Here is a 12,568-nt window from a genome sequence, read left to right as displayed (position 1 = left end):
CATGCACAGCACAGTGCACTGAGCATGCCAGGTTCAGCACAGACTCCCTGTCCCACCCGCGGTTTTAACTCACGGAGCAGGACGTGGTACTTCTCCAGCTGCTCAGCTTGTGCCCGCACTGTGGCCTCTGAGGCGGCGAGCTTGTCCTGCAGCTCCTGGCACTGCCTGTGGCCCTGTGCCACCTGGGAATGCAGCTCTGTGCCCAGCCCTGGCCAGCCCCCACCAGGAACGGTACCCTCCACCTACCAGATGGGAGATGAGCCATCAGACCCCCGTTTCCACCCTCATCTCCATCTCTATCCTCATCCCCATTCTAGTCCCCTGTGCACTTACGTGGCTCCCGTCCCCTCCACCCGGGCTTCCAGGGCAGGGTCTCTTGGGCGTGTCATCCTGGGATCGTGCCTCCAGTGCTGGGCGCTTAGTGGGCACAGTTCCCCTCTCTGCTGGGACCCCCTGGCCATCCCCACTGCCTCCGGCCGGGCGGTCCCCGAGGGAACTGCGGGTCTTCCGCTGCAGCCTGCGGGTTTCAGGGGCCAGGGGGCTGCCCAGTCCAGCCTCCTCCTGCTCCCCGCCCTCCAGCAGCGATGTGGCTTCACCCATCCGCTCCTTCAGCTCCGCATTTTCCAGGCACAGGCTCAGCATCGCCTTCCTGGGGGCACAAGGCACTATGAAGGGCAGGCAGTGGCTGGGGATGCAGGGTGTCCCCTCCAGCCACTGCCACCCGCTGGCTCCAGAGTCACAGAGTTCTTGCCTGATGTGGGAGACAGAAGAGAAGCCGGCTTCCTCCAGCTGTGCCTTCAGCTCCCGCAGCTCCTCTTCAGCTCGCAGCTCCCGCTCTGGCACGGTGGGTTCTGTTCTCCTTTCGGTGCTCCCACTTTCCTTAAGGGCCCGGGGGCTGCTCTAGAGGGACAAAGACAGAGGGTGATGGGGGCGTTTCCAAAGGGGCTAGTACACAGTTTGGCAGTGGTGCAATGCCCAATTCTGCCACTCCTGTTCCCAGTGTCGCGCTGCCCTGACTCACATGCTGGGTTGCCACGCCACAGGTTGTCTCCTCCTTTATGCCGTCGGTGAAGTTGGTGCTGGCAACGTTGGCATCTGTGCCTGCAGCCTGACCTAGGGGACAGCACAGCACAACAAAGCACTCAGAGGAGTGGCACTGGCAGCACTGCCTCTGACCTCTCCTCCCTGGTGATGCCCATGGCCACTGTGGGCAGCCCTGGGGCAGGTGACTGCTTCATACACACCTGGTGCTGGGGCACTTCCAGCAGGACCGAGGTTTCCCTACTGTCCCTGTGCCCTTCCATCCCCTCTCTGCATGCTGGAGTTCCAACCCAGCATCCTGTGCTGGCCCATCACTGAAGGAGGGGACAGCACCCCAGCACTGGTATCTGCCCCATCCACATCTCTGCCTTCTCACCACCCTGTGCTTGCTGCCCTGACAGACGTGCACACACACCACCCACTCTGCAGCCACTTCACAAGACACAGCAGCAGCAGCGGCATGAGTTTGGTCAGGGAGCCTTGTTGGCACTGCCCCAGCCTGGTGTTGGGGGGTGTGCAACACGACTGACTGCCCAGGCAGGGGTAGCTTGGGAGGTACTATCAGCCACCCTCCCCACATTGCCCAAGCCCTGCTGTCAGGCATGGCCTTGGGCTCTTTCAAAGCCCTGCACTGGCTTTGCAGAGGTAAAGGGACACTTGTGTCCCATACCACAGTGCCTGGGGGCTTTGGGCTGAGCTGAGGTCATGCTTTTCTTGCTTGCACACAGCTCTGCTCCTGGGCCCTTGATGCAAAACTCTGGGTGAGGGCTTGGAACCCCTGCCTAGGCAGCTGGGACATGGGTGTACCCCCAATCCCTCTTCCTCCCAGGGAGACAGGTGCTTGGACAGGGCCCCAGACTTTCCCCGGGGGCTGTGCAGGGTCAGGTCTCACAGCTGCCTTTGCACCGAATGGGAGGCAGCTGCTTTGCCTGTGGCCAAATCCATCGCCATTAGGTCTGGAGCTCCTGGGCAAGGCTGAACACAGAGCAGGAGATAACAGAGAAATCGCGGCAGGAGAGATGCCAAGCATCACTGGTGAAGGGGAAGCCAGCAAGGAAGCACATGGCTCTCAGGAGGAATAGCTAAGGACCAGCCAGGAGCATGCCTTGCAGCAGGGCAGGTGTTTGCACAGCGCACCGTCCACAGCACTGGTGACACACTCAGGAGACACACTCATGACAAGCAACTGCCACGAGGTTGCCAAACCCCTCAGCCAGGTGCCAAACCATGCAGGGGGATAGTTCAGTGCCTGCAGGGCCTGAAGGGTAAGGGGATGCAGACCATCATCTGCAGTCTTTGCTGGGGGGCTGAGGGCCACATGGCTTCAAGGTGGGTCACTGTGGCTGAAGAAGCAGAGCAGGGTGGCACACAGCCAGCACAGCTGCTCTGGGCACACAGAAGAATCAGATCTTATGCCAGGGCACAGCATCCCACTTTTCACCCTCACCCACAGCTCCACACAGCTACCAGCACTCCAGGACCGGAAAGAAAAAGGGAGCACAAATCTCAAGGAAAAATAAACCACCCCAGGGGAAGAAGAGGAATCTGGTACTGGGGGAGCAGAGAAGTGCACACACAGGGCAGCTGTGCCCAGGCTACTGTTCACCAAGTGCTTGAACCCTCCATGGCAGCAGGAGCACACCAGGTTGCTCAGCTCTCTGGGTGCCACCAGCACAGGAGACAAGAGATGCAACCCCAGCACTACTTTTCCACAGTCTTCTCTCTTTTACCCCAGCCTGAAGGCACAGAAAATTAGTTACATGGCTTGCAAATTGCATATGGCCCACAAGCACGGGACACCCAGGTGCACCAGCTGCATGGGAGCCTTCACACTGCTGGGAACAAGGGAAGAGAAGCAAGGTCCACAGGAAGTTGAGAGAGGAAGGAGAGACCTCCACAAAGAGCTATGAGACAGCACAAAGAACTGCTGACAGGAGGCCAGCTCGGCATCAGTGCCAGGATGGAGGAGGGAAGGCAGAAAGGTAAGGACAGGGACACAAAGGCTCCTACAAAGCGAGAAGCAGAAGGATAAAGAGAAGATGGTGCTACACAGAGAAGTGAGAGGAAGGGAATGAGATGAAACAGAAGAATGAAAAAGCTAACCAAACCCAGAGCTGCCCAGCAGCCTCTAGCTGTGCCCCTTCTGGCCATATGGGAACCACTGAGGTCACCACACAGCCGAGTGCTGACCCAGAGGGGCAGTCCTGACCTGCTGGGAGAGCTGGTGCCCTGTGAAGCAGTCACAAGCAGCCATGCAGCAGGGCAGTCGCAGGTCCAGGTGCGCAGCACAGCAAGAGGGAGCTTTTCTACTCTGCTTGCTCCCACTTCAGCCTCCCCAGCAAGCAGAAACAGATGCTCAGAGGTGCAAAATTTGCTTCTGCCACTTTGGGAAGTGATTATGGGACAATAGATCCATAGCCTGCCATGTGTGGGAAGCACTGATCGTTGGGAAGCTGTTGCTGCTGTTTTTCAGCTCTCCTGCCAGCCCCCACACTCCTGGAGGAGCTGAAAGAGACCCTGGAAAAGGTATGCAGTAGTGCCAAGTGAGACAGCTCCCAGCAATGCAGAAACAGGGTCCTGTCCAATAGCCCAAGGTGTGCATGGAGCCTGTAAACAAGATGTGAATGTACAAGTGAGGGAGCAGACCCAGCCCAGGTGCTGTCTCAGTCACACCATCTGTCAAAAAGAGGAGGAAATTCTCCCTTGAAGACTCACAAGCTAGGCTGAGACAATTAGGGAAAAAAAACCCATTCAGTAAAATCATCAATACTGGAGTAGGATTTGGTTTAAGCATAAACTGAATCGCTGGTTCTACACTCAAGTCTTGTGTAAGAGGCCCAGGCAAGTGTCACCAGGTCTTGAATTCTCTTTCTCTGGAACCCACTTTTCCATATACACTGTCTCCCTTTGGGCCAACCACCATCAACCCAAGAGGTGGATGTCATTGGGTTAAGAAAATGGTAAGGGAATACAAAAACTCACACTCATGCACTTGGGAGATGACAGAAAACATCTGGTGTTTCCTTCAGAGATAGGGAATCTTTATTTGGCCCATGGGGGTGGGAGGAGAAGGGAGATAGAGGGAAATCAACTAAAATGGAATGATTTGAATGTGCAAATACATCAGTGGCCACCAGGGTAGGTCAGACAGGAACGTACACGAGACACGGGTGGATTGCACTGATCGCCGTTTCCGAAGCAGCTCAAAAATAAAACAAAAAAAGCCCTGCACGAGTTCTACTGTACCATTACTAAGAAAGAAAGCAACCCTCCCAGAGTCAGTGAGACAGGCTCGCTCGGTTAGTGAACCGTTTCCGTGGCAGGCGGGTGAGCGCCAGTGCTCAGAAGGCATGCTGGGGTAGGACTCTCACACGCTCCTGTTCCCCACCTCCTATGGCGCCCTGTGTCTCCAGCCTGCTCAAACACTCCAAGCTTCTTCCAAGAGCTTCTTCCAGCTGTCCCCGGAGCTCGTGGACCCCTTCCAGCTCCACCTGCAGAGCGTGGTCTCTCGCAGCGCTAAGCGGACACGCCGCACAGAATGGAAGAGGGTTAGACAGGCTGCAGCAAGCACACACCAAACCGGCCCCTCCATCGACACTGACATTGACTCCAGGCAGCTCAGCCACCTCCCACCTCACCTCTAACCTCCCCAGAGCACAGCCATCCCCAAAAAAGACTCCAGCCCATGCTAGGGGACTCAGAGTCACAGCTGTTCTTCAGTGCTAACCTAAGCACTCCACTTATGTGCTCTCTTGCTATCAGGTAGCTCAAATATCCCAGAGGCTGCAGCCTCATGAAGGGCATGGGATTACTGCAGGGGACAGACAACCGCCTGGATAAGCACCTAGATAGATCCTTATCAACCCAACAGCTGGTTGGGAATTTGACAGAAGTCTCTGAAAGGTGGCCAAGTATGGGTAGGAAACTGAGCTGGGAAGAGATAAGTCAGGGAACAGAGATGGAAATCCCATGGCAATGGGGGGGGAGTTTAGGGAGCATTTAAAGCTGGCCACCACAGTCTCTTGAAGGGAAAAAGCCTAAAACTTCAACTCCCAAAAAAACACTGGGTTGATCTTTTGCCTCAACTCCCTCTTTCCCCACTGAAGGCACTCAGACTTGCAGAACAATCACTGCTTCAGGGATTGCCCCAATGGACCACCCATACCTGTCCTGGCAGTGAAGGGCAGCACAGAGCCAAAGCAGCCTCACTTACCTGTCTGGGTGTGTGTGAAACTTCACCAGGCTGCCATAGAGCTGCCTCTCTGCCTGGAGAGCCTCATTTAACCGATTCCTCTCAGCCATCAGCCCTTCCAGCATCAGTAGCAACTGATTGGAGAGAAGAGACAACACGCAGCACTTACAAACCAGACAGAAATCAAAGGAGACATTTGGCCATTCCTGAGAAACCGGGGCTTCCCCCTTCCTCTCTTGCTCGTGTCCAAATTGATCCATGCCATCCCTGGACTCCCAGAAGACTCTGCCCTTTGGACAAGTGCTAAAGGGAACCAATCCTCTCCATCACACACAGCCAACTTCCAAGAACAAGCACATCTTGGCACATCAAGAGGCTGAAAACAAAGCCTCACAACTGAGCAGCAGCGGAAATACAAACACATCCAAGCTTGCCCCACACGGCACATTACCTGCTGCCTTCTGTTTCCAGCAGCCTCCTGTCCTTGTGATTCTGCCATGGTCACCTTCTCCCGAAGCACCAGCACTTCTTGTGTCAGCCTTTCCATGGCTGGAATTTCTTCAGGATCCACCAGCTGCATCTGCAGATCCTGAAAATCAACAAGCAGCAGGAGAGCTCAGTGAAGAAGGGATCAATAACAAGGACAGCTGGACCTTCATAAACCTCCCTGGAATGCAACTGCCAAGAGTTTCAAATGTTTGGAAAGATCCAGGTCTCCTAAGAAAAAAAATGCCAGAGCACCCACAGTGGATTAGGCACAGACCACAGCCTGCAGCAAGAACTGAGAAGGGACACCATGCACTCTGATTAAAGGGCTCTCAAAGGAGGGTGTTTGGTACACAAGGAGCAAAAAGCCAAGTGACAACACTCCGGGGGTTTGTGGCCTTTACCTTCTGGCCAAAGTACCACAGAGAGCTTTAGGCAAACCATCCACAGCCAGCCAGCCATGCTGATCTGAGGATGTGGGGAAAGAAGAGACTCCTCCGCAGCCTTTGCAGGTGGAACTGATCCACCACGGCGCAGTATCTCACCTTGATGAAGTCCTCTTTGATCTGGATGGTTCTGGTCAGGGACTCTATATCCGAGGCCTGCACCTGCAGCTCTTCCTCCTGCGTGGCCACGACAGACTGCAGAGCAGTGAGCTCCCGCTACAGAGGGAAGAGAAGCCCGTGAGACACTTCAGAGAACCAACACCCCTCTGCAAGCTGCTGCCCCATTTCTCTCACTGGGGGTATTCTCACAATAGTGGGGTCCAAAACCTCAAGTGAGGGGCAGCCCTAAGGTCTCCTGTAAGCAAGGGAGATCAAGCACAGGCTTCATCATAAGCTCACCCTGCTTTCCCTCTCTTTCTTCGCCATTAGCTCCAGCTCCTCTTTGGCATTAACGAGATCCTTCTCCAGCTCTGCTGCTGACATTGTAACTGCAAAGACAGCTCGGTTGCAGGGATACTGCATGCCAGTTCAAACCCCAGTATGATGACACAGAATCCCTCTTTGGAAAGACAGGGCCCCAATGCTTGTGCTCCCCATTGTCCCTTAGTAAATGTCCTTCTCTGCTTAATCTTTGAACAGCAGCCCAAAGCAACAGCAACATCCCAGGCCTGTTGTTCTACAAATTTCAGGTGTCCTGGTCCCAAGGCAAAACCCAAACCCTGGTCCCAGGCAAAACCCAAACTTGTCTCAGCTCAACCTGAAACAAAGTCAAAACCTTTCCACTGGACAGCATCAGATCTTGAACAGAAGCACCTCACCTCAAATCCAACACCAGCCTCTTTTTCCCTACTCCCACCCTCAGACATCACCTTAAAGAGAGGCACAGCTTTATTTCACAATATTCACACTTGTTCGAAGCACTTTACTCTTTCATAGTTTCATGTGACCATGTTTTCCCCACAGCAGAAAGCCCCGGTCATGTTTGGGGACCTCAAAAGAAGTTGTCACCACACTCACCTCCCTCAGCCTCGCAGCTGCTGTCCCCCTGTGGGGGTCTGGCAATGGTTGTAGCTCCAGAAGCTATTTCCACTATTTCCTGAAAACACAAAAGCCTCCAGGTTTGCACCTTTATGGGGAATGTGCAGCTTCCCCAAAGCTCCAGGACTGCAGCAAAGTTGCTGGCTGCTCTTTTGACACCTCTGAAATGTGAGAAACCAATGAAGGGGATCTTGCCAGGCAGCAGGGAGAAGTGAATTGCACCCAGAAGCCGTGTGTGGGCAGCAGGGCACTGGCCTTGCTTTATTTGGCACTGGAGGTTGCTGGCAGTGAGTGTCTTCATAGTAAGGATTAAGCAGGTTTCATGCAACTGCAGCAACCCATCCTTCAACTGAGACTCTACAAAGACCTACATTTCCATCTAAGATGTGGCCCAGAAGGACCATGCAGGAAAGAAAACAAGGAGCTTGGCCCATATACACATCCCTGGAAGTCTTTAGAGCTCACTGATCCTGGGAATAGAAACCTGTTTACAGCTGCTTAAAAACATTCAACATGTCAGCTCACCAATAAACCACTGACAGCTGCTCAAGTAGGAGCGTGGCATATGTAGCCTCGGAGTTGTGTTCAGCCTCAAAGGGGGTTTTAGCAAAGCTGCTTTAAAAATACCAACTCCAATTGTGGAAGAGACAGCAAACAGCCAGCAGGCTCTGCCAAGAATTAGTGCGACCTAAAATTAGCTCTCTTGTCCCCTCCAGAATGTGACAATGTCAGGGAGGAGATTACAATACAGCAAAGCAGTCCAGCCCAAGGAAGGACTGGGTCAATGCTGAAAGGTCAGAGGGTGGATGTCTTTCATACTTTTATGTGCCCTGTGGACCCAAATGCTGCCTGATCAAAACAAAAAGAGACACTGAGTGACACAGGCTGGTGAAATCAAGATCAGAACATCCAGGCAGCATTTCTGCCCCTCAGTTTCATCTCTTCCTCCTATAGGAAGTCTCTTCCCTAATCCTGCTTTCATTTCTATCATTCTCTGTGGTACTCCTCTCTCTCCCATTTTTCTGTGGCAAACAGTTCTCTCTGGAGCCCTGAGGCCACAGGCAGTCGCATGATTCTTACTTGTATGGGCTGTTTGTGCTGCTTCAACAGCCCAGCACCAGCCAAGTGGGTCCCAAAAGGCTCCTTCCCCAACACATGCTGGCGCAGCAGTTGCAGCTCGCAGCTCCTTTCAGCCAAAGCCTGTGCCATCTTCTCAGCAGCCACCTGGTTGAGGGGGAAAAATAGGGGAAGGAAGGGCCATGACCAGGAGTAGGATCCCTGTCCCTCTTCTTCTTAAGAGACTAAGGGAAACCATCTCAATATTTCTCTCTCACTTGAGACTCAAAGTGCTCTGCAAACCAGCCTGGCAGCTACTGCTCCTGGCCACTCACAGCCACTCCAGTGCAGCCTCCCACCCTACTCACCAGACAGCCTCAGTGAGGCTCAGCCTCTCTATCTACAGAGGAACAAGCTCCTTCATTTCTCTCATCCCATCTGGGAGCTTCTCATTGCTTAACAAGAGGCAGAGCCACCCACCCCAGCCTCCCACTGTGGCCCGGCACACAACTCACTCTGCTCTGCTGCTCTTTGGTGCTCATGGCCTGCAGCAGCTCCCGGATTTCAGCATCATGCTCCACGGTCTGATGGTTTCGGTCACTGAGGAGATCCTGCAGCATCTTCTCCTTGTGCTGGAGACGCAAGCACAGCTCCTCTGCTACCTCACTCTGCCCTGGGCCCAGCTTGCACAGCAGAGTTGCTGTAAGCTCCTGACAAGGGGGAGAAAGGGAGAGACATTGCTACCATCCAATTGAAAGTTCCTCAAGGACAAACAGTTCTTCTGCCTGGGTGTAGCTGAGAGAGCAGTGTCTCAGCAGGCACAGGTATGTACAGGTGCCAAAAGCAGACAGCTTCCAAAGCACTGTGCACAGCTGCAGGTGAGGCAGGCAGCCAGCAGGCTCTGGTTTGGGACCACTACCACTCTCTCTACCAACAAACTCAGGAAGCCAAGCTAAGGTCTTACCTCCACTTCCTTATTCCTGTCATGCAGGCAAGTTTGCAGCTGCTGGATGATCCCTTCCTGCTCCTTCTGCCTGCTGCAAGATTTGGCATCAATCTCCTCCTTGAGCCAGCGGAGGTTCTGACAGGTTGCTGAGACCTGCTCCAGTTCCAGGGTTTTGGCTTTCAGGAGGCTCTCCAGGCTCTGAGGACCACAACAGAAGCAGTTCAGTCAGGGACACAGACTTAACCCTGAATTAAGCAGAACTGGAAATACCAGTCTCAACTGCTAGCAGAGTCACACAGATTCACCCATCTGCTCCTGGTGCCTTCTACACCCAGAAACAGGAGTGACCCAGGAATGTGCCCTGCACACAGGGCCAGAGAAAGGCCAACACCTGCAGATGCTCTCCCCAGCAACAACCAGAGCATTCCCAGGAAGGTCTGCCTAGCAGCACCCCACAGCCAGGCTGGACTCTGCACACCCAGGAACAAGCACTCACATGAATGGTGGCCTCGTTGCTGGAGAGGACACTGCGCAGTCTTTCCAGGTCACTTCCACGCTCCCGTATTGAGAGACGGAGTTGTTGCAGCTCTTGCTCCTTCTTCTCCAGGGCACAGAACTTCTCGTCTACTGCTCGCTGTGTGAGAGGGGGGGATTGCTTAGAATGGGGCAGTAGGGCTCTGAAGCCACCACTCCCCGTGTGGGTGTGAGATCCTGGATCCAAATCTCACTGAATTTTTTATATGGGTCGGAACCAACTCACTGTGTGTGTGTGTGTGCATGTGGGGAAGGGCTGGGTCTAGACCTTCAGGAACATGGTAAGGCCTGCACATAAGGCCTGTGCTGAGGGTACATGGCAAAGCCAGAAGGCAAGGCCTGCTGCCCATGCAGAGCACACGGCAGAGCTGAAGGCCCCGCTCTGGGCAGTTTACAGCTTAATCCAGAACACAGGAGTGGGGGACCTCAGCTCTTCCTTCCAGAGGGCTCCTCTGGAAGGCTGAGCCATGAAGAGCATGTAGAAGATATGGTCACCCCTGGGGCCCAAAGGGTGAGGCTCAGGGACAACCAAGACATCACCTACAATATGTGCTCACCTCCAGAGCAGCATCCCTGTCGCTGACTCGCTGCTGCAGTTTCTCCAACATGGCATTCATGGCTGCAGGGCTCTTTTCCAAGCTTCGCTGGCATTGCAGAAGCTCCCTTGATTCCTAGAGATCACACACACATCCCCAGTACAACTGTCAGTATAGAAACACCCCTAAGGGCAGCACAGGAGAATCAGAGATAATCATCTCCTTACTCTATGCTTGCTTTACTCTCCACATCAAAGGGTGGTAGAGTCCCAGCAGCTGGGGCTGGCTGACTAGCACCTGCCAGGGCTCACCAGGCATTGCTGTGGGCTGAGGCACTTGGATACCTGTGCTTTATTCCTCATCTAGGGAGCCCAAAACCCTCTCTTTCCTTCCCTTCTTTAAAGGGCATGCATGAAAGCTATAGACAGACTTTTGCATGGCCAAGTACCAAAGGAAGAGCAGAGGCCCCAGTTAATTATGCTCAACTCTAATCTTTCTGCATCTCACCTGCAGAAGCTGCTCCTTGTGAGCCAGCTGCTGACTCAAACGCTGCACTCTCTGCTCCTGGGCCTGCAGCTCACGGCATTTCTCCCACTCCACAGTCTGGAGCTGCTGAGCCTTGTCCTGCAGCTCTGCCTGCAGCTGTAGTACCACAGCACGCAGCTCCTGCGAGGAAAAAGCACATATCTTGGAATTCAGTCCTCAAAACACCTGTAAACAGCGGGCCAGTTTGAGAAAGCCAAGCGCAGCAAGGACTGTGAGCACAGCCAAAAGTCTTCTGCAATACTACAACTTTCACATCTCCAAACACACTTCCACGTCATGAAGTTTATATTTATCTCATTTTACAGGGTACACATCCATCTAAACCCCTTGCTCTGGCCACAGGCAGAGCTTTAGTCAATCACAGCTAAGCCGCACAACAGGGAACATTAACTTCGTAACATTGCAAAAAGAGATGGGACATTTGCACCAGCCAAAGACATACAAGTGACAACATATACACTTATCAAGCGCCTTTGCTGATTCTAAATCCTCAGATATGAGGGTAAGAAAGCTAGAGAATTCTCCCTCCCACATGTGACAAGGGGTTAGGCGAGTGTGCCCAGACCGGCTTAGGCAGAAATGATGAACAGAGTGGGAGTATTGACTACATCAGTGCTTCTTAAGTTATTTAAACCCAGGTTAAGTCATACCTGGTTGTGTTTCCTGGTTGCCTCTTTCTGCTGCTCTTCCTCATGCACCGTGGCCTCCAGGAGCTGGGTGGCTCTCCTGGCTTCAGCCAGTTGATGCTCTTTCTGGCGCTGAGCTCTCTTCAGTTTCTGCACTTCCAGCTTGGTGCAGAAAAGCATGTTCTGAAGATCGAGAGGTGACATTTGCTGCTCCTGGGATGACAGTGGGCTCTCGGACACCTGGCAAAAAAACAGGGACCAGAGAAACTCAAAAGAGTCTCTTCACATGAGGGATTTAAGAATCAGGATCCCTGCAGAACGAAACCTGATGTGTTTTGGGGCTTTCCAGGGACATACCTGCAACTGCCCCAGACGGCTTCTGTGTAACATGTCCCGCAGCTTGGCCATGGTCTCGTTCTGCCCTTCGATGATACGGTACAGCTCTTCTGTCTGTGAGTCAGAGCACAGGAAGCCCAGTCATGGGCTAATGAAACACAAACTCTCCCACCCCAAGGAGATTAGGTTAACCCTAACCCTAACCCTCCAGCCTGGATTACGACACACGTTAGCATTACATGAAAGAGCTTTGCAAGAAATAATTTACTGAGATCCAGGGTGCCAAGCACTGGCTTAAGCATTTCTTTTCAGCCACTGCCTACAGGGCCAGCACGCTGCCCTCTTTCAGTGAGCACCACCTTGCCCACCCAAAAATATTACCTTATTCTCTTTGCTCTTCAGGGCCTCATTCAGACTCTGGATTGTACGATCTTGCCTCTGTGATGTTTCTTGGACAGACTTTAATTCAAAATTCAGTTCATTCAGCTTTTCCTGTAACAACTGAAGACAGAAATAGCTTGGGTTTGTTTAATCCTGCCTAATACTCTCTATAAACACCCTTAAGACTCCCTCCACTCCTTACTCCATACAGCCCTGGTGTTGACCAGATCAAGGTAAACGTGGCTCCCTCTAGAGTTTGTAAACACTGCTAGAGGTGGGAGGAGATCGGTGAGTAAACACAAAGCCCTCACTGCCTCCACAGGACTTAATCCAGTGGTTCTGGTCCCTCCAAAGCAGCCCTCACCTGCAGGGTCGAGGTTTCAGGCTTAGGTTCACATATCATA

At 53.2% G+C, this 12,568-nt stretch overlaps 1 protein-coding gene across 9 annotated transcripts in view; it reads right to left on the bottom strand.

The window, feature by feature from the left end:
* Positions 1-12,568, bottom strand: part of LOC116790962 (myomegalin-like) — a 35,074-nt gene that overhangs the window by 6,211 nt on the left and 16,295 nt on the right. For all 9 annotated transcript variants that reach the window (XM_032696540.1, XM_032696541.1, XM_032696543.1 and 6 more), the window contains 19 exons: positions 12,165-12,284; positions 11,805-11,897; positions 11,472-11,687; positions 10,783-10,941; positions 10,297-10,410; positions 9,702-9,839; positions 9,224-9,403; positions 8,775-8,969; positions 8,284-8,427; positions 7,183-7,261; positions 6,565-6,653; positions 6,265-6,381; positions 5,685-5,822; positions 5,255-5,367; positions 4,430-4,557; positions 1,022-1,113; positions 752-900; positions 334-649; positions 74-242 (listed from right to left, as the gene is read on the bottom strand). In XM_032696540.1, the coding sequence (XP_032552431.1) occupies positions 74-242; positions 334-649; positions 752-900; positions 1,022-1,113; positions 4,430-4,557; positions 5,255-5,367; positions 5,685-5,822; positions 6,265-6,381; positions 6,565-6,653; positions 7,183-7,261; positions 8,284-8,427; positions 8,775-8,969; positions 9,224-9,403; positions 9,702-9,839; positions 10,297-10,410; positions 10,783-10,941; positions 11,472-11,687; positions 11,805-11,897; positions 12,165-12,284 (2,749 nt within the window). The remainder of the gene's footprint in view (positions 1-73; positions 243-333; positions 650-751; positions 901-1,021; positions 1,114-4,429; positions 4,558-5,254; positions 5,368-5,684; positions 5,823-6,264; positions 6,382-6,564; positions 6,654-7,182; positions 7,262-8,283; positions 8,428-8,774; positions 8,970-9,223; positions 9,404-9,701; positions 9,840-10,296; positions 10,411-10,782; positions 10,942-11,471; positions 11,688-11,804; positions 11,898-12,164; positions 12,285-12,568) is intronic.

This window comes from Chiroxiphia lanceolata, chromosome 9 (genome assembly GCF_009829145.1).
Source record: "Chiroxiphia lanceolata isolate bChiLan1 chromosome 9, bChiLan1.pri, whole genome shotgun sequence".
Lineage (NCBI taxonomy): Eukaryota > Metazoa > Chordata > Aves > Passeriformes > Pipridae > Chiroxiphia > Chiroxiphia lanceolata.
This window is presented reverse-complemented; position numbering and strand designations above follow the sequence as displayed.